Source organism: Heterocephalus glaber, unplaced genomic scaffold, assembly GCF_053883595.1.
Source record: "Heterocephalus glaber isolate CG9 unplaced genomic scaffold, H.glaber_assembly_v1.0 deba00000738, whole genome shotgun sequence".
Lineage (NCBI taxonomy): Eukaryota > Metazoa > Chordata > Mammalia > Rodentia > Bathyergidae > Heterocephalus > Heterocephalus glaber.
This window is the reverse complement of record NW_028258161.1, coordinates 1869031-1896179: the sequence shown is the minus strand read 5'-3', so window position 1 is coordinate 1896179 and position 27149 is coordinate 1869031. Positions and strand designations below refer to the sequence as shown.

Below are 27149 nucleotides of genomic sequence, written 5' to 3'. Positions count from 1 at the left end.
AGGCCCACAGGCTCCGTGCCAAGAAGAAGGCTGGATTCCAACCGTCATGAGGAACCCACAGTAACAGGAGGAACAGCCTGCCCAGCTGGGCTGTCAGCAAGGTTCCTTCAGGCAGCCACCTGGAGCCCGTTTCCCTCTGGGCTGGTCAGGGAGTTGAACACAGATCGTGTGCCCACACGTGGGGTTGGAAGGAGCGGGTGACACAGGGTGCTGCCTATCAGGAGGCAGAAGGATCGGCCACATTCATTCACTCCTGGGGCTGGCCCATTGGGTCCAAGACTCACGGTGGTCACCTTTACTCAAGACAGACTTGCTCCATCGGTACTTAATGAGCCAGCACCACGAGAGGTGTTTCAAAGCCCCTCCTCTCCTGTAAGACCCCAATAACCTGGCAAAGTAGCGGTTAGGCCCCTGTTTCATAGCTGGGAAACAGACTCAGAAGTGAAACACTTCCTCATGGGTGAGACATAACTACTGCCACTTCACCCAGGTGAAAACGCACACATGCACACACACAACATGCCCCTTCAACTCCCCCAACTCACCCGGGTGATCAAAGTTGAACTGGCCCTTCAGGGCCTTGGCCTTCTGCTCTGAGGTGAGGACTCGGTAGAAGCTATCCTGGCTTAGGATGACCACCTGCTTCTGGTGATAGTCCACCTCGTTCTGCCCCAGGAGCTGCACAATCTTAGCACAAACAGAAGACTGCAAGGAGAGAAGAGGAGATGAGTGTATGAGAGAAGGGGAGTGTACTGGTGGGAAAAGAGCCCAGGGTCACTAAGGGGACACATACTCCCTAAGAGGAGGCTGTGGAGGGAGGAAATCAAAGGCTTCTGACTTGCACAATGGAATAAAAGGCTGGGGGAGCACGCGCCTGTCAGAGGACTGTCACAAGTCCTTCCCTCCCTCTCCTTAGCACGAATCACTACTCCTGGGCAATGCCAGTCACTAGGCAGAGCAGTGTTAATTTATTCTGCCTACTTTTGCCCCAGTAGTAGTGGAACAAGCACACTGATCACAGGATGGGTCAAAGGGTCTCAGGACCAGGCACCCTCGAGCCATCCTCGGCTGGCTCCTGCACATCTCTATCCTGGGCACGCCCAGCGAAGGCAGCTAGGTTAGCAGCAAGGCCGACATGGCAGCTGCCATCTGCCTGTGCTGGCTGCTTTTGACAGCCCACAGCCATGGTCTTTGCACAAATGTGGGCCGCCACACTGGAGTGACACAAGACACAGACAATCGCCAATACCTAAAGCAGCCTGGCCGCTCTCCTGAATGAGCTCAAGCCTTGCGTACTCCGCTGGGTTTAGTGATACCTACAGCCACTCCCTTTTGTCCCCCCAGTGACATGCAGCGTCTGTTAAAGGGAGAACATAGAACAGGAATCCAAAAGAATGGGGTGCCAAAAGTTATTTTATCAATTAACTCTTTTTTCACTTGATAGGAAGATAAATTTTAATCTCTAATCACTCTAGAAGCTGTAACTGAAGGTTTCTTGTGGAACCTGACCTAATTATAAAAGATAAAAAAGTAGCATATGTAGAGCGTTCTTGGCTCAAATTTTGAGGCCTTGTGCTGACTTAATTTGAGCAACTGGTTTTAGCAAAGAAAAGCCACAGGATTTTTTTAAGATTACAATACCTATAAGGCTGACTGGTTTGTCTGAGCATGAGAAAAACTAGCTGGTCTTGTTGCACTAGTCCATGCTGATGAAGATGTTTTGCGCAATACCCTTTGTACAGGTTATGACACAAACCAAAGAAGAATTTTTGCTGAGTCAATAATATTTGGACGCAATTGTTAATCATTTCAAATGGATTTCTTTGACTTTGATGACACTTTTACACATTAACATGGATGAGCATTTTTAACTACTTCATACTTTGGGGATGCAGATTCCGCCCCCCCCAAAAAAAACCCTAAAAATAGGAAAGGTACAAGTTGCACAGGACTTTGATTCAACACTGAAAATGCTTCAACGAAACCAAAGGCTATATACGATTATAAATTATATGTTTTTAAACATCTAATTCACTCTCCTTAACTGGCATCTGCTTCTTAGATCCTAAAATTATAGGAGGATACAGTATCTCCTTTACTAGTTGATAGAATTTTTTCTAAATGTCCAAACAAAAAAAATGAAGAGATTCATGGATACAGGAATATGGGCAGTACCATTTAAAACATGGTATTTAATTTACAGTCAAAACTCATTTTGTATTTGTTGCATGAACAGTAAGTAACTCCAGTACTTCGACCACCACCACCACTTTGAAAAAAATAATCAATTCCTTTAACCCAAATACAGAATCTGCACAGTGGTCGTTAAAATAAGCACAAAGTACAATTCTAGAAAGTTAATACCCCCCTCACCTACCCCCAGTACTGGGGATTGAACCTAGGGTCTTCGCTGAGCTCCATCCCCAGCCCTTTATTTCTTATTTTGAGACAGGATCTCACTAAATCACTCAGGCTGAGCTTGAACTTGCGACCTCCCTGCCTTAGCTTCCGAGTGCACCACCATCCCATAGCTTGTCATAGCTCTTGATCAAGGATAATATATATTTTGTTGGTCTGCGGTACATGTTTTCAAAGACCTGGCTGCTGACCCTTGCCTTCCAGGTACACCACCACTAGCAACCAGCTGCCAGCATAGTCACTGGTTGCTTATTAGGTGCCAGGTCCATGGTAGGTGCTCCTTCCTTTACAGCCACTCTTAGAGCTCACCTGCGCTCTCTGTGAATGAGGAAGCCCAGTAAGTGACTTGCCCTGCCTGCAATCACGCAGTCCTAGCTACCTACTCTTGATTTCAACCTAAATGCAACAAGAAGTCTGAAGACGAGAGATAAATACAATGTGTAAACAAGGAAAATTAAACCTGCCTTTCAGGCAATCTACATCTTTAACATCTTTATTTCCTTCCTTTTGGGTCACTGTAGAAAATAAGCCCTTAACCCATACAAGTGTCAATCATGGCAACAGGTACATAGGGCTTTGGTTGTCCTCTTCTATTTCTGTGTAGGTTTGAATTTTTTGCACACTAGAGAGGAAGGAGGGAGCCTACCGAAGCCTGACTCTGCCCTGAGCAGATGCTCTTTCTCTTACTGCACGCCCACCTCTATGTCTCCCTGGCCTCCATCTGGGTTCTCCTTTCCTCTAATCTTGCATCCCCCTCCAAATGGATGAAATGCAGCTTTGAGATATCATCTTGGTCCCCCCCAGAAAGCCATTGGCTACTAACTAAGGGCTGAGAAAGCAGACAAACAAAAACATGAGCTCACAGACAGCTAAAGAAAAGTGAGTGCAATTGTTTTGCTGGACAAAGACTTAAGGTAACATAGTAACGAAAAGACAGATACTCTTAAGAGTCCACTTTAGGGAGGTGTCTGGAGTAGCGAAATGCAGGAGACAGAGCTGGATGGCACTATAGGGCCTGGGTGAGGGGAATGCAAAGGTTCTGGAGACTGGATATCCTACAATGCAATCACCCCTAACACTCTGAAAATACCTCAAAATGAGCAAGAAGGTAAATTCTGCATTATGTATATTATAACAAATAAAAACATTCTTATATCAAAAGCTTAGTTTCTGTGTACTAGACACTGGGCTCAGCACTTTGAAAGTATCTCAGCTATTACAACTTTGCATGATGAAATTAGCAATATACTAATTCCTCTGACAGCGAACACAGAGGCAAGAGCAGGTAAATGGCCTTTCTGAGGCACACATGCACAGCAGTGGAGCCAGGTTTCTAACCCTAGCAATCCAGGGCCCCACCCTCTTTGCTAGTGGCTGCCCTGCACCAGCTCACCACACTGCCCAAGAACCTTGAGCTCAGCCTAGTTTTGCATCTCTGCACACTTTATGCACTGTGTCCAGAATAATTCCTTTTTGAGACAGGACTTGCTGTGTAGTTCAGGGTGGCCTTGAACTCACTAGTAGCCCAAGCTTGCCTCAAACTCAGATCCTCCAGCCTCAGGCATGTTCTACTATCCTCAGCTTGTACCCAGAATAACTGTCCTTACCACAGCACATTACTGAAGGGGTTTGGGGGCTGCTGAGACCATCTGAACATTAAAAAAATTTAAGATGAGGTCAATACAAGGAATCTTTAGGAAACAAGGGGAGTTTTTAAAACAAACATGGAAGAACCAGCAAAGGAGATATACAGTTTATTCACTATGCCATTGCAACAAAGTTTTTATTATTATTATTTATTATTATTATTATTACCTAATGAAATTAAAGCCTCGAGAATCAACCAACCAAGTTAAATTAAATGTCTTAGTCACACAGCCAGGGCTCAAACTACAGGTGTTCTAATTCTAAACATGCCAATTCTTTTCACTGTTCCCAAACAGAAGCTGCTTTAGAATCCACTGCAGTGTTCTCTACAAATTTACTCCACTCTTGGATGAGAGAACAATGTCAGGGAAAGGGAGTCAGGGTAAGAACTGGTTACAAAAACAACAGTTTTGTTCCGGTGCTACTACCTTCACTCGATATTATGTTAAATTTCACAGATTTTTATGCAACTAAAGCCAGACAAGTGATTTATGTATCAAAGGAAGTTGCAATGCACACTGGAGCACACATGTAATCCCAGTGCTTTGGGACGTTGAAAACAGGAGGAGGATTGCAACATCAAGCCCTTCCTAGGCAACTTAGCAAGAAGACCCTGTCTCCGCGTAAAAATAGAAAGGGGGGGGCGGTGGTTCAGTCCCTGGATTTGATCCCTGGTATCAGCATCACCACCACGAAAAAATGCACACACATGCACGCAACTGTTCTAGAAATTTCGATTATGTTCAAGAGAATCTAGCTGCTAGGAGCCAGTAACTACGGACCCAGCATTCAGCAGACACACTGAACAATGAGCTCTTTCTACAGAGAGTTCCTGCTCGGGAAGCCCCAGGAGCATCCACAGCTGATCACCAGGCTCGGCCAGTTCCCAAAGAGCAGAGGCCAAGCACACATAGGTCCTTGAGCTGCTGTAGAAAGGCTCCTTCCTTAAAACCACTGTCCCATCACAGCTGGGCACCATCTCCCAAGGCTGTCTGTTTCTAGAGGGTGTTTTCCACCCTGAAGGTCCTGCTGTCCCGCTCCAATACTGCGAGTGAGTGAAATCAAACAAGCAAGGCATGAGCACTGTCACTCCAAGCCTCCACCCCTAACTCCAAGGGGCCCTCAGCAGCTCCGCCTGCAGAGGGGCTTCCAGCTGGGTGTGTCCCTAAGGGATGTGTGGCCTTTCCCTGCGGTGACCTCACAAGAGTCCAGGAAATGGCCACACTGACCAGCTGGAATTCCATCATCTGTCTGCCCTGCTCTCCCGGAGCTGCGAGAATCAGCAGAATTGGGGAGGAGATCCAAGCCAGGAGGGCTTGGCCTAACAGAGCCGACAAGGCCCCAGGGAGGTGCACAACTCACTACTCCCTCCAGCCCTTCACAGTGGGCTGTGGACTCATGCTATCACTGTTCTACAAGTCCACCAACCAACCCCATCAGCTAGTGGTTCAAGGAGCCCTCAGCTTCCTTGGACAGGAAGAGCTCATCTAGCTCCTCCGCTCTTTAACTGAGAGCAAGCGTGGCTTTGCCTGTCACCACCATCAAGTCAGAAGCACACCACTAACCTCCACGATCCCCAGACGTGACGTCACTCCTTTGGGGGCCGGGCTGCTCTCCACACTGCTCGGAAGCTCTAATTTACTGGCATGAGAAAACCAAAGCACCAGTAATTTGCCCTGGGTGCAACTGAGAACAAAGCTCAAACCTGCTGACTCTATCCCACATCAAACCAGCCCCAGGGCAGCAAAAGGGAAGTGGCCCTGAAAGCTCCCCTTGAATCACTAGCAGTGGGGCATCTACTCTTGAAGTCATGGACAAGCCCCAGAAACATGCTGCTGAGGAGCTCCCCCATCCCCAACTACACACACACACACACACACACACACACACACACACACACACACAGACACACACATACACACGCACACGCTGAAATTAATTGCTGCCTGATAAAGGTCTCCAACACCCAAAAGCAGCCACAGATCATTCTGACAACCTGAGAATTTTTTGAGCCCAAGGCCTAGCTGTGACTCAGCCTTTATTCCTAGGCCCTGGCAGGACTTGGTGCCTCAGATGTTTGTTAACTGTCACCAGAGCTCAACGCCTGAACTGATCAGAAATTCTTTTTTCTTCAGATGTATTTCAAAAACAGTCTATCTATGCTCCTCGATCTTAGCCATCACCCTTGATTTAGGCTCCCAGGGATTCCATCCTAAGGTACAAGATACTGGGTACAGATGGCTGGCTGTGTGCCCAAATCTTAGTCCCTGAGTTTTAGCTGGGCATATATTTCCCAGGCTCCCTCACAGCTCACTGTGAGCATGCTAAATTCTGGCCAATTAGATAAGCAGGAGTCATAAGCAACAGCCTCTGGGAATACTTCATTAATTAATTTCTTTGACCCTCTTTGATCCTCCTTCCTGTTGGCTGGAATAAAGACTTAAGAGCTGGAGCTAAAGCAGCCATATTGCAGCAACTAAGGATAGGAGAGAGAGAAGCTAAATGAGCCAGAAATTCAAATGACCATAGTAGTACTAAGAGTCACATGCAAGTTAGGGCCAAAGTCTGAATGTGCCTCCAAAAATTCAAGCTAAAACATCATCATAAAGTGATGGTGCAGCCTTTAGGAGGTGATAAACCATGAGGTAAGAAGAGCCCCTGTGGATAAGATTGGGGCATTAAAAAAAACTCAAGGAAATGGGACATTTTCTTCTGCTTTCCTGCCATGTGAGGATGTAGCACTCACTCCTCTGCCAAATGAGGACACGGCAACTGTCCATCCTCACCAGGTGATGCAGCAGCAACAGGGTTGACCCCTAGGAACAGAGAGCAGAGAGCACTTTGACCCTGGGCTACTCAGCCCCAGCGCTGGGAGAGCGCAATCTCTGTCTTTTACAGATTTATATAATACCAGGCACTGCAATACAGCGGTGAGACAAGTCATCCTGCTTGAGCCCTGTTATTCAAGGTTTCCTGTCACTTTGAAGGGATAGGATCCTAATCCTGATGTATGGAAGGTCTCCTGTGTAAATGTCCCCTTGGCCCCAGGGAACATCCGTCCTGTCCTGGCTGGGAGCTGTCTTCACCACACCAGGAGCCATAAGCAGCTCAGCACTCAAGCTGCCTGCAGGTGAGTTCAGAGGCAGGGAGAGGAGCACCCTCTTGGGCCAAGGTCCCCATACCTTGGGGCACCCCCTTGTCACCTGCCAGCCTCTGTGTATTTATAGCTAGGAAAGAATTCTTTAAAAATCACTTGTATGGCTGGGCATGGTGGCACACGCCTATAATCCCAGCACCCTGGGAGGCTGAGGAAGGAGGATTGCAAATTCAAACCCCACCTAGGCAATTTATTGAGGTGTTGTCTCAAGATAAAGGGCCTGGGGATATAGTTCTATATGCAGGCGGCTCTGGATTCAAACCCCAATATTGCTTTTTAAAAAGTCATATCTACATTCCTAAAATTATATTTGTTTCTGCTCACTGTAGAGTCAGTATCACTGAGGTATTAAACAGGCTCAATGCACTGAGGGGTGGCAAACAGTAGCTGACACTTCCACAGAACACTGTACACCAGGAGCTGGAAGGATATTACATGAAGTCATCCCTTGGGGACTCAGAGGAGACTAGTTCCAGGGACCCCCTGGATAGCAAAACCTGAGGAGGCTCAAGTCCTTTATATAAAATGGTACAGTGTTGCATATAACCTACATACATCCTCTCCCTCTGCTTTAAAAACCATCCCCATGTTGCTGACAATATCTAATTACAATGGAAAAGCTGCATAGTTATGCTGCATCATTTAGGGAGTAATAAAACCCACACATAGTACAGATGCAACTGTTTGACACATTTTTAATTTTTTTTTTTTTTTTTTTTTTGGTATCGGGGATTGAACTCAGGACCTTGCGCTTGCAAGGCAGGCACCGGAACCAACATTTTTAAAATTTTTATGAATGCACTTTGTTTGCCATGCCTAATGATAGCCCTCATCGCGGGCAGCTGGCCCACGTACATTACACATCTTAACATTTTCAATCTAAGGTTGTTGGAAGCCATGGGTGCAGGCCCTACAGATAAAGGGAGCCAACTTAATCTTCACACCAACCCGTGTGAGGGCCTTCTTGTTAAACCATCTCACGTACAGGAAACGGAGTTCCAGACAGGCACATTAAGTGACTTGGCCCAAGATCACACACTTGGAAAACACCTGAGGTGCGGCGGCCTCCACTCCCGGGCTGACTGCAGGATGTGTGCTGTTCACCAAGCCTCACACCGCCTGGCCTTGGTGCAGAAGCAAGGACTCTAGGCTTCCAGGACTCCTCACCAAACTGACCAGCTCCTGAGGCTCTCTTGCTCCATCAGGACCAGCAAGAGGAAGAGACTCCAGTGGGGCTCTTCGACTCCCCCTGCAGCTTACCCAAAGCACATCTCTGCTGGGCCCCTTGAGAAGTGAGTTTTCTGATAAGTGCTTTACTAGGAAAGAGAGAGCTAAGTCCCCTCTGCTTCCCTACAATGAGACTGCTGGTAGCTACAGTGTCTACGACATTCTTAGGGGGTCCCAGAAGCAGTGAGCCCTCGCACATGCAGGTGTTTGGGTGAGGAAGGAGCAGACGCGATGTTTCCAACCTCGGCCCAACACAACTGCCACCCTGGTGAGGCTGTTGTGTTGTGTACTGGCCGACTCCTTCCTTGCAGAAAGCAGAACAGCGGGAGAACCACAACACTCCTACGCCCTGCCAAGCAGCAGGCTCACAAAAGACTAGGGAAGGCGAAAGGACCAGGGGCAAATGCAGAAGAGAAAGGAGGAGACAGGGCTGGGGGTTTAGCTCAATGGTTCCACCGCCTCCCTCACAAGTGCAAGGTCCAGGAGTTCAATCTCAGGCACAAAAAAAGGAAAAAGAAAGGAGACTAATTTTGTGGCCTTCTGCTTATCCTAACCCCGAATACCGCTTTGTATTCGTTTCCACAGGAGAGACGAAAAAGGCACCGGGCGTGCACACGCATGTGCAGAGCTCAGGCTGATCAGGTCCCAGCTGCTTGCTAGTTTGGCTGACTGCTGCCTACCATGCCCCCTGCAGGAACTGAAGCCTCGGGGAAGGCTCCTGGAGGATGACTGTTGACTATTGCTGACATGCGGGTGCAGGTGACACTGGGTCCACTCCCTTCCCCATTTGCCTGAGGACTGGGAGGCAAGTTGGAATGGAAGACTGCAAACCACTGAGCCCCTTGTCTGGATAACATGACTATTACAGAAGTTACAGCTGCAAAGACCTGCGGTCCCTAGGGTGAGAGACCGGAAAAGCCGGCTCTTCTCCCTCCTCTGGGCAGGGCGGCGGGGAGGGATATGGAAGAGCACGGGATGGCAACGGGGAGCTCTGCAGAATCTTTCACAGGCAATGCTTCGTGTGAACTTAGTTTCTGAAGAAAGAAATTCAAATCCTGAATTAGCACTTCCAATTTTCTTCTACATTTTTGCTGCATTCATCACTCATACCACCTCCAGGGCCCCAAGATTTTAGAAATCAAAAATCACAGAGAAGAAGACTCCTGAAGTTTCACAGGCCACACTAATGGAAAAACAAGAGTGAGTTTACCACCTTGGAAGTAATCATAAATTAAAACAGCTTATCTACTATTGCCAAAAAAGATTTAAGGCTGCTAGATGTGGCAGTACACACCTGTAATCCCAGCACTCTGAGGGGCTGAGGCAGGAGGATTGCAAGTTCATGTCCAGCCTACACAACTTACTGTATGTATTGACAAGACAGTGTCTCAAAAGCATTTTTTAAAGGGGGCTAGAGAGGAATCTGAGAGCAAAGGCCCTGGGTTCAATTCCCAGTACCACCACCACAACAACAGCAAAAAACTGATGGTCATTCATTTTCTGATTTTAGTCCTATTATAATTCCAGAAATTCTGCCTCTTGGCTTTCCATTTTTCTCCCCTCATAAAGCAACAGTTAATTCATAGCTAACTGGAATAAAGTGAAATATTTTGGGATCGGGGGAAGCAGAAGACAGGGCATAGCCATTCCTTAAATTACAGAACCTTAGAATATGACCGTACTTCGTAAGGTAACGATCTTGAGATGAAGTCATGCTGAATTAGGAAACCGGAAAGGGAGAAACACAAAGACACGAGTGGAGACAGAGTGATGTCCATTAGGATGGAATAGCACCGGAAGGTGGGAAGGAAAGAAGCAAGCTGGGCTTCTCCTTCACGCCTTCCAGGGGATCAAACGCTTCCAGGCGCCTAATTTTTGCTCTTCTCGCCTCCAAACCCTAAGAGAATAAATTTGGGTTGCTTTAAGCCACAAGTGTGTGATGATACACCTGCCATTGTTAATGAATGGGCTCAATTTCTTTTTTGTGATCAAAGCACTTTCTTCAGCTTCTATTTCTGCACACTGCTGCTCATAGATTGTTTTTCCCTGCTTCCAGGCATAAATTCATGAAGATGTATCGGTTCACTTTGTGATTTTTTTTTTCCTCAGAACTTTTCCCGCTGTTTCCTGTTTGCTCTAATAGTAAACTGTTGCTCTACTCTGGAATACGGGAGCGATTCCTTCCTCAAATATCCTGGTTAATAATTGTCATGCACACTGAGAAGAGCTCCCAGTTTGGTCTGCTGTTTCCTTGTTGGATAAGGAGCTGCTCCCAGATCCAGCAGTGTGCTTTGGGGCCTGCAAGTGAGTTTCAATGATCAGGCTGCAGATGTGGAAAGTGCTATTTTGCAGAGCTTTTGTGTCACCACAGAAATTCCCCTCACTCTCTGGGCAAGATAGAGTCTTAAAAATCAAGAGACAAGAATTTCCCAATCGTCAGAAGGCCAAAAAGCAACGGGCCCCTTTACTTTTCAGAGTGGGTACACAGGAACTGCCTCTGCCATACCAGGGACATCTCCCACAACCCAACCTCTTCATGTTAGCTCCCTTACTATTGATTGTAAGGTCTTCTATTCCACAAATGGGCTGGAAGTATGAATGGGCAGAAATGTGCATGAGACAGTGGTGACCCAAAATATAAGTTCAATGAAACCTTTTAATCAAGACTCCTCAAATTTCCATTTCACACATCTTTCCTGCAAAGCCCATTCAGCTTTAAAAGAACAAGCAACAAAAAAACAAAATTGAAAATCTCATCATGATCCATGACCCTTATCTTTTTCATATCTATGTAACTGCTTAAAACCACATTATCCTATGGCTAAAGTGCACTTCACAATTAAAATACTGGTGCAAAACATCAATGATTACAAGATTATGTTCCAGGAAAGAAAAGGCATGAAGTGGAAATGACGAAAATGTACCACAGACATTGGGAAATGGGAAGAAAAAGTCCAATGAGAAGGGGAACAAGGGAAGGGGAAAGGGGCCAAAAGGAGAAAATGGAAGAGGCAAAAAAAAAGCTTCTGTACATGGGGGGATGGGGTTAGGGAAAAAACAAAAAAGATATATCATGTACTGGTACAAATTCTGCATGATGAATGTTATCATGTATCATCCATATCTAGAATGTACCAATAAATGTTTTCCGAATAAATACAATTGCAAAAAAAAAAAAGGATATCCACTATCACCACTCTTATTCAATACAGTTCTGAAAACGTTAGCCAGCACAATCAGACGAGAAAAAAATAAAAAGGGCCCGGGGATTTAGCTCAGTGGTGCTGTTCCTGCCTTGAAGTACAAGGTCCTGAGTTCAATCCACGGTAAAGATAGGAAGGGAGGGAGGGAGCAATTATTATTTGAGGATGACATGATATTCTACACAGAAGACCTCAAAAACTCCACAAAAATACTGCTAGATTTAATAAACAAATTCAGTAGCATAGCTGGATAAAAGTCAACACTCAAAAATCAAAAGCATTTCTGACACAGATAATAAACTCACTGAGAGAGAAATTAAGGAACCAACACCTTTCACAATAGCATCCAAAAAAATGAAATAATGAAGGAAGTATAAAAGACCTTCATGTGTCAAACTACAGTACTCTGGAAAGATCAAAGAAGATACCAGGAAATGTAAAGACATTTCTTATTCTTGGGTCAGAAGAGCCAACGTAGTGAAAATGGTCATACTTCCAAGATTTAATGCAATCCCAATCAAAACACCAATACCATATCTCACAGAATTCAGAAAAAACAATCCTAAAATTCAGTTGGAACCTGAAGAGACCCAGAATAGCAGAGGCAATTCTGGGCAACAGATGAAAGGCAGGAGGCATTACAATCCCTGATTTGAAGTTATACCACCAAGCTAGTGATAAAAACAGCATGGTACTGGAAAAAGAACAGACCCAAGGATCAATGGAACAGATTAGAAGATGCACAAACAACTCCAGGCATACTCAGCCACCTTATCTTTGACAGAGGAGCCAAACACCCTTGCTGGAAGAAAGATAGCCTCTTTAATAAATGGTGCTGGAAAAACTGGCTTTCCACTTGCTGAAGATTGAAACTAAACCTGTATCTCTCATCATGCAGTAAACTAGGTAGAACTCTTGAAGACACTGGTGTAGGCAAAGATTTTACGAACAAAACCACAATCACATATGATCTATCATAAAAAATCAACAACTGGGATCTCATCTTATTAAAAAGCTTCTGCAGAGGTGGCTTCTTCCGGTCGGGCGGTAGAGGGAGCTGTGGAATTTGTGGCTCTGGTGAGATTGAAATCATGGCAGGTCCAGAACCCGACGCCCAGTACCAGTTCACTGGCACCAAAAAATATTTCAATTCTTACACTCTCACAGGTAGAATGAATTGTGTACTGGCTACATATGGAGGCATTGCTCTGACGATCTTGTATTTCAAGTTAAGGTCTAAAAAACACAAAAACGTCAGCTATGAAAGCAACATAAGTGGATTTTACAGTATCTGACTTCATCTGTGAAGTTCCCGCGCCTGGAAGAGCTGTCACTCATCATGTAATACTCAGTTTGTACAATAAATTATGAACCTGGAAATAAAAAAGCTTCTGCACAGCAAGAGAAACCACCAACAGAGTGAAGAGACAACCCACAATGTGGGAAAAAATGTCAGCTGTTCCTCAAAGGACTACTATCTAGAATATATAAAGAACTAAAAAAGAAAATTCAAACCTCTCAAATTTAAAGACCCAATCCAAAAGTGAGCATCTCAGGTGAAGTAGAAATGGCAAATAAATATATGAAAAAGATTCAACATCTCTGGTCACTCGAGAGATGCAGATTAAAACAACACAGATTTGGGCCGGGGATTTAGCTCAGTGGTTTTGTTGCCTGCTGTGCAAGCGCAAGGACCCGAGTTCGATCCCCAGTACCAAAAAAAAAAAAAGGATAGAAAGAAAAAATGGCAACAAAGCTTCTGTACATAGGAAGCGGATGGGGCTTGAGGGCGAAGGGGATAAAATTAAATAAAATGTGTTAATAAAAAAAAGAACTAAAGGGGGCTGGGGATTTAGCTCAGTGGTTCTGGTGTCTGCCTCGCAAGCGCAAGCTCCCAAATTCGATCCCCAGTACAAAAAAAAAACTAAAAGGAAGAGTGATATTGGAAAAAGGCAACAAGATGGGAGATGAAAACACGAAGAAATGATTCATGAGTAGTGAGGGAGGACTTTGCTACTGGACGATCTGACAGCAAGTAGAGACGATGTTCTGCAGGTAGTAAAAGAAGAGGACAAGGGTCCGATCCTTGTTTGAAAAAAATTAAGTGAAAGAAAGAAATACCTAGCTAAAACCTCCCACCAGAAATAACCATTCTGGCAAGCAATTTTTCAGACACCTTCATAAGCATGTGCAATAGCTGGTCTCCAAGATGGCTGCCACCAAACTCCTTCCCTCCTGGGAGAAGGGAGCTCTTCCTCCCGCTGGGGATAATGTCGATTCATATACCAACTTCAGGTAATTAAGTTTTCCATTTCTCTATATATGCTAGAATTCTGTTATCTGCCTTTACCTTATTCATTATGAAATACTGGTAATTTAAAACCAGAAAAGAAATTCTGAGGTTTTCTTTTTTGATTTATTTATTGGTGCCAGGGATTGAACTCAGGACCTTGTGCTTGCAAGGCAGGCCCGGGCACCACTGGGCTAAAAATCCCCAGCCCTTCTTTGTTTCTGTAGTTCTTAACCTGATCTTTCTATTTTACTGTCTTTTATAAATATCTTATTCTACCTCTATGGAATTTTTCAAGGTAGTTAACTTTTCAAAATATACCTCCACCCGGGGATTTAGCTCAGTGGCACCTTGCAAGGGGCAAGGTCCTTGAGTCCCATCTCCAGTTTAAAAAAAAAATTTTTAAACCCTCCAATGTAGAACAAACATTTTAGAAGTAAAACATACAGAAAATGAAAAAGACAATACAAAAGTGAACACAAAAAAGCTTCAACATGATGCAAAATCCACAAAACATAAATAGAATAGAGCACAAAGTCTGTCTCTTTCCCACACTATTTGCCAGCCACCTTGCTGGCCACTTCTTAGGCTGCCTCCATTTTCAATTTCACAACCATCTTTAAGAGCTAACTAGGGCTGGGGATTTAGTTCAGTGGTTCCGGTGCCTGCCTTGCAAGTGCAAGGGTCCCGAGTTCGATCCCCGATACCAAAAAAAAAAAAGAGGTAACTCTCTTGGGTACACACACACACACACACACACATCCATGCTGTCTACACTTTCATTTGCTCGAATTGCTAAAACATGACACCACCACTTTAAGACTGGTTCTTTTTAAGGGCTTCACAGTATTCCTTTGTGTGAAGGAATTACAGGTAGCCCTCCACTGATGGACATTTAAATTTGTCTAGATTTTCTGCAATAAACTTTCTATGGACATATATATGTAAATGTGGGTTTTAGCCTTTTGTTATGGTTTGAGGTCCTCCATCCCACACTAGCAACTGAACCCAGTAAGTGCTGAGCTATAGCCCTATTCACTTTTTATTTTGAGACAGGGCCTTGCTAAGCTGCTCAGGCTAACTTCAGCTTCAAACTTGCTCATCCTGTCTCAGCGTCCCAGTAAGTAGGATTACAGGCACGTGCACCACATGTATATAACTGTAAGATAAGTTTCCAGTCTGCCACAGTAAAACATAGACGCTGTTTATTCCCACCCATTGGCTCAGATAATCTCCATCAATTTCCAGATACTACTTTGCCATATTTTGATGGTATCTAACTTTATTTGCTTAATTTGCCTTCCTATTTGAAGTGAGAGTGTCTTTTATGTAACTAGTTGTCAGGAACTAGTCTTTTGGTAAGTGTGCTCCTGAAGTGAGTCTGTTGGAATTCCATCTTCAATCACTGTCTTTCTTATCAGTGTGTTACTGATTTTCAAAAGCTCTCTACATAAAGAAATCTGGCCTTCTCGTTTGTATTCAAAATCTTTCCAGTTAATTGTCTTTTCATTTTAAACAAATGTTTCTTGAAGCAATTTTACTGATGTTGTCGAATCGATTTATGGTTTTCTTTATCATGTCTTATTTAGAAAAACATTTTCATGTACACATTTTTTTTAATTCCCCTACTTTCTCAATGCCACGCCTTCTCTATCCTCAGGAGCTCTCTCCTCTGTGCCTTCCACTCCCCAGCCTCACACAGATCAAAGAAGGCCCATAACAGGGCACCAGCCCAGCAGCTCCCTGAACCCTCAAAGGTCAGGCCAGGCAGCCAGAGAGGGCAGAGGGCAGGCAACTGGGAGGAGGTGAGATTGACCAGCAGGTTGTAAGGAACTTCCTGCGCAGATACAAAGGGTTACAAAAAGAACTGCAGCCCTGTCCCTCTGGAAGCCATCAGGAAGCCATCAGAGCTGCAGCGCACAGCTGCACACAGCCTCAGGCTTTGTACCCACTGGAGGAGCAGATGTCAGCAGTGAACCTGGAGTACCTCAGGACGAAGTAGCCATGTGCGCCCAGGATTTCTGCCCAAAAACACTTGTTAGTAAATAACAACACACAGGCATGAAGCAGCACAGTGAACACCATGTGTTTCTAATCTGACCTGACAATTTCCCCCTAGACCTGATCTGAAAGGGCTCCTGCAGATGCTCCCAGTCCTGTGCCGTCCACCACAGGGTGAGGAGCTCAGATCTCCTCTATATCACTCAAGCAGAGCCCTCGTACCACACGCTGAGGCTCACAGATTCCTCTGGGGAGCAGCTGAGCATTTTCCTTGGCATGTTAAATTATCCTTCAACAAATTGGGCACTGAGAGCACGAGGCAGCCATATACCAAACAAACCCACATGAAGTTGGCTGGTCCTTCCTATGATGGTTTGGATCTAGACTGTCCCTTGAAAGCTCATGTGCTGAAGGTTTGTTTCCAATCAACAGTGTTCAGCAGTGGGAGGCACGTGGATTATGAGGGCTCTGGCCTCAGCCACTGATTAATCCATTGTTGGAGTCCTGGCCTACCAGGCTGTCAAGAGGTGGAGAGAACACTAGGAGGTGGAACCTGGTTGGAAGAAGTAGGTCCCTGGGGCAAGCCCTGGAAGGGTGTGTTTTGCCCCCAGCACCTTCCTCTCTTCCTCTGATCAACTCCTGGCAGCCATGAAGTGAGCAGCTTTGCCTCACTATGTTCCTCTAGTAACGGTGCTACTCACCACAGACCCAGAAAAGAGGGACCCAAGTGACCATGGACGGAAACCTCTGAAACCGTGAGCCAAAGTAAATCTTACCTTCCCTTAACCTGATCTTCTCAGGTATTGTCACAATCATAGGAAATCAGACTAATAAACTTGCCATATCATATATAAAAATTAACTCAGAATGGATCAAAAAACTAAAGAGCTAAAACCATAAAACATGTAGAAGAAAACACGGGGGGTAAAGCATCATGATGAAGGATTTGTCTATGATTTCTTGGATATGACACCAAAGGCACAGAACAACAAGACAAGTGAGATGGATCCCATCAAAGATTAAAAACATTTATGCATCAATGGGCACTATCAAAAGAAGATCCTGGGGCCGGAGATTTAGCTCAGTGGTTCCGTCGCTTGCCTTGAAAGCACAAGGACAAGAGTTCGATCCCCAGTACCAAAAAAAAAAGAAGATCCCATAATGAATCTGATCAAAATCTATTATATGCATTGAAGCCCCTCTAACATGGATGGAGGAGGGAGGTGATTAGGGGGTGATGGAAGTACAGGTGTGAATGTATGTGTACAAATCACCCAGAATGAAACCCATTAATCTGTATAACCTATAAGCACTAATAAGGATGTAAAGGAGGAAGGAGAAACATGTAATGGGAGAAAATACTTGCAATTTATGTATTTGATAAAAGATTGATATCCTGAAGCAAAGAACTAAAACACAACTAAAAAAGAACAAAGAATCTGATTTAAAAAATCAGTGAGCACTTGAACAGATATTTCTCCAAAGAATACAAATGGACAGTGTGCATATAAAAAGATGCTCAACACAGGTGACTGTCATGGAAGTCCGAATCAAATCCACAAAGAGACACCCTTTCATACCTATTAGGATGATGATTATTTATTTAAAGAAAAAGAAAAAACTCAGAAAATACCACGTGCAAGGCTGTAAAATTATAATTCTTGTGTACAACTGGAGAAGGAAATGAAAAACAGTGGAGCCTCTGTGGAAAACTTACGGTAACACCTCAAAAATTAAACATAAAATTACCATAGGATACAATGTTCCACTTTGGAGTACATACCCAGAAGAACTGAAAGCAGAGACTCAAATACTTACACACAAACATTCATAGCTTTATTCACATGAGGCAAAAGGGAGAAGTAACTCAGATCCATCTTTCCATTAACAGGTGAGTGGGTAAACAAACATGAACATACAAACCAGGTGTGCTGGCACACACCTGTAATCCCAGCTACTAGATAGAGGCTGAGGCAGAAGGATTCCAACTTCAAGGCCAACCTGGGCAACTCAGCAAGAACCTATCTTAAAAGAAAAGAAAGAGCTAGGGGTGTGGCTGAGTGGTAGAGCACTTGCTTAGCATGTGTGAGGTCCTGGGTTCACCTTGGGAGAGTGGTGATAGAGTTTCTGCCGAAAGTTCTGGACATGGATGACAATGGTAGTTGCAAACAATGTGAGCACCCAGGCGTGGTGGTGCAGCACACCTGTAATCCCAGCATGCGGGAGGCTGAAGCAGGAAGGTCACCATGAGTTCAGACCAATCTGGGATACATAGTGGGTTCGACGCCAGCCTAAACTACATAGTTAAACAGTATGAGCATACTTAATCCCAAAGAACTTTAAGCTTTAAAAAAGACAGATATTGCATATATTTTAGTCCCAATAAAAAATTATCCATTTATACTATTATGCCTTCCTCCACCTTTAAATTATATCACTCAAGGGCAGGGATCCTATCTTGTTAACCTCTGTACATCCATAACCAGTGCCAAGCCCTCAATAGGAATATTAACCCCACTCAGGCAGTCACTAAAACTAAGATGCTCCCAGGCTAAGGCTGAAAAATAGCACCTGAAATCAGGTGGCCAAGGGAGCTTTTGTCCTGTAACTTTTCAGATATAAAACTCAATTTGTTCATTAACAAATACTAAATTGAGAAAAAGCAGTAACATGCATCACTAATTCCCATCTTCAAGCCAGGCACCTGCTAAAAGCACCACAAGTATAATCTCCGGCTCATATACCTTCCAGGAAAGCTTCAAAGAAGACTCCTCCCAGAAGCACCTTCACTCCTTTCACTTCCTCCTTTTCTTCCCCATCCCACTCCTCACTCAACCCTACCATTCCACTTCAAGGGCTCTTCCTCAGCGCCCAGCCACACAGCCAAGGCCAGCCAACAAAGCCCACGTTCTAAAAGCACAAATAGATGTTCCGCTCAGCGGGTGGTGAGCATTAGGCCTTTACAGAATCAGCAGGTCATCATCACTCTTGCTTCTTTTTGAGACAGGGTCTCACTGTGTAGTCCCAGCTGCCTCAAACGCTGGACCACAGCTGTGCCTCCCAAATGCTGGACCCCAGCTGTGCTCAGGTCAGGTCTGTCACTCCTGACGGAAGTCAAGTCTCGAGTGTGTTGTGAAGGCAGTCCTGGCTGACCAGCGGGACCTCCCTTCCAAGCTCTCTCATCGGGGTGCCTGGCTAGTGACTAGACGGGCGCTCACCCCAGACCCCCCTCACTGTCTCCTCATGGTAGAAGAGCTTCCTACTGGAATGGAACAGACTGTGTGGCCATCATAGGAGGTCTTTCTTTTTACATGGAAAAAAGAAAAGGAATACATAGATAGGGCTGTTGCAAAGAAATCCTCCAAAAATGCAAGAACAGAAGATGTTGGGACAAGTCTTTCCAGTTTGTTCCACTGTGACTCTTGCTGCCACGCTCGTCATGCCTGCTGAGGGGCCGAGAGCACGAACCCACCATTGGGATGCTGCTCACTGCACTGTCCATAGCAAGCACCAAAATTTTCACCTGCCAATTTGGCCATGAGATATGTTCGAGTGAAAGTAAAACAAAATGAGCTCAGAAACAACAACAACAAAAACAACAACAACAACAAAAATATATATGTTCATCCTTGTAACTATAAATGCCACTGCTAGGACTTTTTCCTGAAGAAATAAAGAATAACAAAATTTATGAGGATACCAACCACTGCACAAAAGTTGACAACACCCTACCGCCTACCTGGTCACAAGTAATAAGGGCTGTTAACTCTTGGTATGCTGCTAACTCAATGTCCACCACTACCAGAAGCCATGTTTGCAAATAGTTCCATACGGAAAACGTTCAGGATATTATCAAATTATATAGTCCATATATCTGAGGATTGCACAACCAACCACAAAATGAAAATATTTAGGAAGATGCATCTGTACTAACCGTATACAGACTTTTTTTCCTTGTCACTCCCTAACAATATAGCAGTAACAACTATTTATATACCATTTACATTGTGGTGGGTATTATAAATTAGAGAGGATGCACTCTTTTATATAAGGGTCTTGACTACCCTCCACTTTTGGTACACAAGAGGAAAGGGGGGAGGTCCTGAGACAAATCCTCCACACATACTAAGTGATCACTGTGTATAAATTCTCAATTTTGCCCAAAATGGAAAATGAGCTCCAAAGATGTGCATATATAAGGAAGTTCTGAATACAATTTAAGTGGTAACAATGGCTATATCTGGGAGATGGAGACATGTATCATTTTTCCTTCTTTACACAGTTCTAATTACTTTTTATATACCACATAAGGCTCAAGCAGAATGAAGTCAAACCCAAACCCCACATACAAGGTGCTGACAACCCATAAAAGTAATGAAAGTTTTAAAAAATATCCTAGCTGGCACAGCGGCACAGGCCTGTAATCCCAACTACAAGTGAATCAGACAGGAAAATCACAGGTTCAAGGCCAACCTAGGCAACTTAGGAAGACCCTGCCTCAAAGAGGAAGTGTAGCTTATGGGCAAAGCTCTTGCCTTCAATGTGGGGCGTGGGATTCAACACTCAGTACTAATACCAAAAAACGGGGGGCAGGGGGACAGCTATCCTCATCTGCCACAAAGTCACAGTAGAGAATGTGGCCTCACTTACCTGGGTGTTGAAAACTTAAAAAAAAGAAACCTACTAAAAACCAAGTAACATTTCATAAATTAAGTGGTTGCCATATTTAACAAACACGTAACATCATTAAGACACAAGCCACATGCTTTCTATACCACAAACTGCAGAATTTAATCTTCATCACAACCCAAACCAGTCTGCAAACCAGCTATCAGGCACTACAAGATGATCTCCACTGTTCCACTACTAATATTCAGGACTGTCAGAACACGTCACTGGAGGGTATTCAAACTCTGGAGGGTATTCAAACTCGACTGGACCAAGGTCAGGTCAAAACAAATTTCCAGAGTGAATTTTTAGCATCAGGTTCCAATAACAGCTCCCCTCACCCCACAGAAGCCCTTGGCTTAAAAAGCACGTCTCCTTCTTTCGGAAAGTTCAGCTGCTGTGCAAAACTGGGAATGCAGTTTCCCATACAAATGAGGATCAGATTCTCTGCATAACTTCTTCTCTCCACCCCCATCCCTACCCTGCAGAGCTGGAGATTGAACCCAGAGTCTTGCGCATTCTAGGCAGGTGCTCTACCACTGACCCACATCCCCAGCCCCCAGCCTAACCTCTACCAGTTTCACATACTGGTACTAAAACCCTGCACACCTGCTTAACAAGATAGAGATGATGATTATGATACAAATCTAAAACATAAGAAAGCATCAAAGGTGTGGGCCCTTGCAGATAAATGCCTGTGTGTGTGCATTCACAGCAAAGGGCCAACATAATTTGTTCTCCAACACACAACCTGTCCTACTCCCCTGTCCTCTCCTCAAAACCAACCCCTGCCCTGCTCATTTTCAGGTGTTCCCAGTGCATAAATCACTTAGGGTCAATCTGGGCCCCGGGCACTTCTCTACAGAGCCCAGTGCCTATCATAATCACTGACTGAAATGCTTTTCTTTTCTAGTCCTGTGATCTAGTCTTCATTTACACACATAAATCTAACAAACTTCTTTTCCAGATTTCGAGCGCTGTAAAAAGGGGAAGTGAAAGGAACGTTCAAAATGTTCTCCAAGTGCCTCTCCCTGTATGGGGCACAAGAGGAAATGAAGGGTTTAAGTGTCCTCACATCTGTGAGCTGTGGGCAAAAACCCTCCTGGTTGCTTTAACGCCGCCAGCCACCACCTGCCTGTGAGTTTAAGAAGTCACAAAAGCTAACAGACTCAACTTAGCCTGCTTCTGTTCCATTCACCAACCAACACCAATTGCTCCTCAAGGGAAGACCTTTCAATCATTTTTTTTCTAAAATTAAGTTGTCCTAAGTGTTGGAACTTAAAGGGGCCTCTCTGAAGGCCTTGCTGACCTTGAGTTTACAGGAGGATGGGCTTATGCAGCAAGGGGCCTCGGATCCTCTCCGTTGTCACCTCGAGTGTGGGCATCAAGCCTGAGCCAGCTTGCAGCTATGGGTGTCTTGTGTACACAGCACCCTGCTGGTCCTGGCTGTTGCACAAGAGCAGCTTGGCTCTTCCTCTGCTTGTGACACAGCTTGGGGACACAAGCCAGAGCCGGGGAAGGACCTGCTTCCCCCTGAGACTAAGCACAGGGATTGAAGGGACCGTGCATATGAACCGATGCAAGCCAAACCAGGTGACCAATGCTGTTTCCAACCGTGCATTTATTTAGCAAGGGCTTCCGGGATTAGGACTTTTTTTTTTTTTCCCCCAATACACTGGGCCTTTTGGGAGGAATCACGAAAAAGAAGTGAAAAAATGGTATGGGACTCCATCTGAGCCCCTTCTATCTGATGGACTGCCCAGTAATTATCACAGTTAACTGGACATGATGAAATAATTGGCTGAAATGATGCAATTGGTATCACGAAGGGAGTGTTCTTCTGTGGAAGGCAGGATGGAGTCTTGAAAGAAAAACAAGTCACACAAGCCTGTGTGTGAATCTGTTGTGGCTGCTGAACTCAGACAAGGCAGCTGGCTCACCCTCCTGCACCTGATGAGTTCCTTCATCTGTGACACGGCCAGGTGGGGGCACCTGTTTTACAGAGGGAGCAATAAACATTCGAGAAGCCAGAGCCGATTGCTTTTACTGCAGTTAAGACAAATTATATTTGACAAGGCACTGCTACTGAATACATGTTTGAGCTCCCTAGAATTCACATGCTGAAATCTAATCTCCAATGCAAAGATATTAACACACAGGGTGCCTGCAATACCAGCACTCTGGGAAGCTATGGCAGGAAGATCCTGGGTAGGAGCCCAGCCTGTATGACTTGGCGATTCAGCAAAAACCTGTCTGGAAATAAATATAAAGGGGCGTGGAGGTGAAGCTCGGTGCAAGGAATGTAGATTCCAGCCTTGGCACAGCAAAAGAAAAACATATAGGACTTTGAGGGGTTAATACTGAGTCTGCTACACCTTGATCTTCTCGGACTTTCAGCCTCTGGGACTTTGAGAAACACATTTCAAATTGCCCAGCAAAGCATGTTTTGCTGCAGCAGCCCAACCAGACCGACAGTTGCTTCACCACCACCACCACCTCGGGTTTTGGTTTTTCTTATTTGTTTGTTTGTTTGTTTGTTTGTTCCTACAAAGAGCAGTTTCAATCACCAACTTCATCCCAGTAAAACATTACACATTTCAAATGTAGCATATAGAACTGGGTCTCTCTCCTTCGTAGGAGTTAACCTTCACAGCTCCAAAGATACTAACAGAGACAGTGAAAAATGGTGAAGAGATAATAGCTAAGAGGAAGAACTCACACTGTGTAAACACTCCGCACAATTGCAGCAGTGAGCACCAACGACAGAAAGCAAGCAAAGGCTTCCAGGGAGAAAAGGGCAGCTCACAGTTCTGGCGCGTGGCCTTGAGACAAGGCAGAGGGAGGAAAGGGACAATGACAAAGAACAACCTCGAAGACACTCTGAGCTGAGAGGCAGCAGGCGGGAGTCAGCACCTGAAGAGCCCAGGGGCCCAGGATCTCCAATCAGCCCTACAGCACCACAGCAGGGGAGGGTGCTGAGCCAGTCTGGGTCTGGACTAGCTATGAACTACGACAGGAATTCAAGCCAGAACAGTGCATGGTGAATAACAAGAGCCCTGAGCCCAAGCAGCAACACAGAAGAGTGGGAGCAGGTCATCCCTAAGGGGACTGGCAGGCAGTGTGGCTGGGAACAACAGGAGGCTGTCAGGGTGGGCAGGGGAAGCAGCAGTATGCAAGGGAAGGGAGGAGGGACTTTCAGTCCCACTGATCCTGGGGGCAGTGTTACTTGGGTCTCAAATGCAGGCAAAGGGATCTGGGTGGAGGGGGCAGAATGTCACTTCACCAGGAGCTGGAACACACACAAGAGGAGGTGAGAGACTGCAGGGGTTCGGCTAAGGTTAAGGGAGTCGGGTGGTGGCTGGGACGGGCAGCATGTCTCCGACCCCGGAGGGAGACCATGGCTCTGGACAGAGGGGCTGCTTCTCTAGACCTCAGAAAATCGGGGGAGCGATGTTGCCAAGCTCCACTCCCAGGTTGCCAGCAGCCTCCTCCAGAGGGAATGGTGGGACTCACTCAGAACTCCTGTCCCGGAAGTTCAAGGTCCACACATAGATTTAACTGTAGTCCTTCATCCCTGGGTCATAAAAGTCGCAGTTCAGTGAAGTTTATCTTTTTTTGTTCCTCAAAACACGTAGTTAATTACTGGGCACAATGGGGAACACCTGTAATCTCAGCTGCACTGGCAGCTGAGGGAGTGTTGCACATTTACAGCCAATCTGAGCAGCTCCACAAAACCCCTTCTCAAAATAAAACTTTTTGGGGCCAGGGATTTAGCTCAGTGGTTCTGCCACCTGCCTCGCAAGGGCAAGGACCCAAGTTCGATCCCCGGTACCAAAAAAAGGAGAAACTTTTAGAAAGGGCCTGGAGGTACAGCTCAGTGGCAGAGCACTTGCCTAAGCAAGTGCCTTTGGATTCAACCCCCACCACCAAAAAAAAAAAAGGTAGTAAATATGCTGTATCACTAAAAGCCATCCCAGCCAAGGATTATCCAGCAAATGCCAATCTAGAAAATTTGATTCATGATTTTTCCAGCTCCAACACTCTCACTGCTAGCAGTCCCTAAAGGACCCTGAATGAGGATTACATCAAACAGCACCAGCTCTCACAGTAACTGTTGCTGCTAGGCACACAGCTGGAAGCCTGGCCTCCTGGCCACCCTGGCCAGGCCACTTTGGACCTCCTAAGGGAAGGAACAGAAGGGAAACTTCCTGTAGCTCCAGCTGAATCTCAGCCTCCTGCAGCTGGGCCTCCTCCTAGGCTGAGGGATGGGCACGGGGCAGGGAGTCACCACAAGAGCCATGGAGCAGGAGCGGCTCCCTCTGGACTTCCGTGAGGCATCCAGACACTTCTGCCGCAGAGCCCAGTGTGACCTTCCTGGACTTGGCCACTCTCCTGGGACAAGTTCCCAGGCCGATCAGAGCCACGGCTCTTGCTTGTTCACCTGTCCCCAAATGGAGCTAATGTGGGCAGGACTGCCAAGGGAGCAAATTGGGAGCCACAGCTACTATGCATGACAACCAGGAAGTGTGTGCACGGGGCACTTGGCACTAAGAGCTGAGCACAGCCATGTGTATCCATCCAGGTGGTTTAGCCCCTCTGTGCCTCCACTGCCCCTAAACCCCATACAAAGAACCTGTGCCTCACATCCCCCAACAGGAGTAGCAATCTTCATGTGCATTTTGCACAGTAGCTAGAATGCTCATTAAATATAAGTGCCTTATATTCTTCCCTCATGCACAGACCTGAAATGCCCACCTGTATGGTAGCCTGGAAAAGACAAATCTTTCTCCAACACTACTTCCATGGTCACCTCGCACTCACTCTCTCCCACTTTCTCAGGGTGCTCATTCTAGATGGCATGACCTGCAAAACTTCCTTACCACTCACTCTCCATGTCTCCAGCAGATGCAGACCTAGGACAATCTCCCTGGCTGCCGGGAGCATCTAACTGGGTCAGAGACTGAGCAACCTTGACAGCCTAAGGAGAAAGCAGAGAGGGTGAGAGGGACAAAGTAAGGGGACAAGATGGGGGCAGAATGACAGGAGGATGAGCCTGTTCTTCCCCAGGGAAGGTGCACAGCGTACAATGGCACTACACATCAGCCAAATGCCGAACTTTGAGTGAGCTGTCCAGCTGGCCTCAAACAGCTATTCCCACCTCTCAGTCTGGCTCTATCCAGGGCCAGAGCACACCCAGCCCTAGTGCTGTTTCCGGTGCCACACTGCACATTCCTGCCCCTCCTCCCAGCTAACTCCTTCACAGTCATCTCCTCCTGTCATCTGCCTTCCCCACCTCCTCATCCCAGGCAATTCTCTCTCCCTGCTCCATGCCATGCCATTAACTCAATGGCACTGTCAGCAGTTACATGAGTTATCGGTCCATATCGAGTTGCTCATCTATGGGTGCCATGAACTCAGGACACAGCACACACTCTGACTGCCGAATGACTCAGGTGCTACTTTGATCTCAGGCTGCCCACTGCCTTGGTGGGCTCTAATCACCTGAGCGGAAAGCCTGATTATATTAAAATCAAGTGAGGTGGATGCTATCATCCACCGAGAATGTGGATGACTCAGGATCAGCTCAGAAAGCAGGTGTAAGCACTCAAGTGATGGAGTGCTTTTTCCCAAGCCCCTGAGACTGTTCTTCGCAGAGGAGGAGGCCACGGGAGGTGGCTAACCGCCCTCTGGGTGTTGTCTGTGTTGATGTGTGAGCCAAAGTGAAAAGGCCAGGCGTGATGGCACACACAGCCGTAATCCCAACAGTCGGGGACCAGGGCAGGAGGATCACAAGTTTGAGAACAGCCTGGGCTAAACAAATTCAAGGCAAGCCTGGACTACACAGACCCTGTCTCAAAAAAGGGAGGGGCCTATTTAACACATTCCCTTAATTCCCGACTCTGGAAACTTGTCCCAGTAGACATCTGTAACTGCCAAGGGAGTGACATTCAGCACACTGGTGGAAGTGTGTTTCAATTAATTATCTATTAAAGCTTTCCAACTCCCACTAACACAAGCAACCTGATATGATCGTGGGTCACAACTCTAAGTCACTTACTGAAATCATCTTAAGTCTTTTTTCCTACTAGATGCTCCTCTGGCCAATTGTAGGATAAATATACACAGGACTTTCCAAGATGAGAAACAAGACTGGAATGTTTAAAGAGATTAAAAGATCCAAGTCCTGATTATTTCACTATCTAGCTGTGTGACCTTCGGGAAGACTCCCTAATTCTGAGCCACAGTTTTATGATCAGTTTGAGGGGGGATATCTATCTTATACGATATAAAACATGTTAACTGGAACTGGGTCCCATGCCCTCCAATTTAACCAATGGCAAATCAAAACTACCCACGGGGGCAAGGGTGTGTTTCAGCACAGAGTGCAAACTTAGCATGTGCAAGGCCCCGGGTTGAAATCCTAGCACCGATCCACACAGGCACACACATCTAGGGGCTACACATCCCCAAGTCCCACATCCACGGGTTCAACCAATAGTAAATAAAAATGCATGGGAAAAACTGCACGTGTGCTGAA

The 27149-nt window shown here is 45.7% G+C and overlaps 1 protein-coding gene and 1 pseudogene across 5 annotated transcripts in view; one reads left to right on the top strand and one right to left on the bottom strand.

Annotated features, from left to right (window-relative positions):
- Uck2 (uridine-cytidine kinase 2) overlaps positions 1-27149 on the bottom strand; it is a 167152-nt gene that overhangs the window by 119382 nt on the left and 20621 nt on the right. For all 5 annotated transcript variants that reach the window (XR_015449470.1, XR_015449471.1, XM_087206825.1 and 2 more), the window contains exon 2: positions 546-705. Coding sequence is in view for 3 of the 5 variants with exons in the window: in XM_087206825.1 (XP_087062951.1) it covers positions 546-705 (160 nt within the window). In the remaining 2 variants the exon portion in view is untranslated. The remainder of the gene's footprint in view (positions 1-545; positions 706-27149) is intronic.
- LOC147829116 (ATP synthase F(0) complex subunit k, mitochondrial pseudogene) lies at positions 12707-13033 on the top strand (annotated as a pseudogene).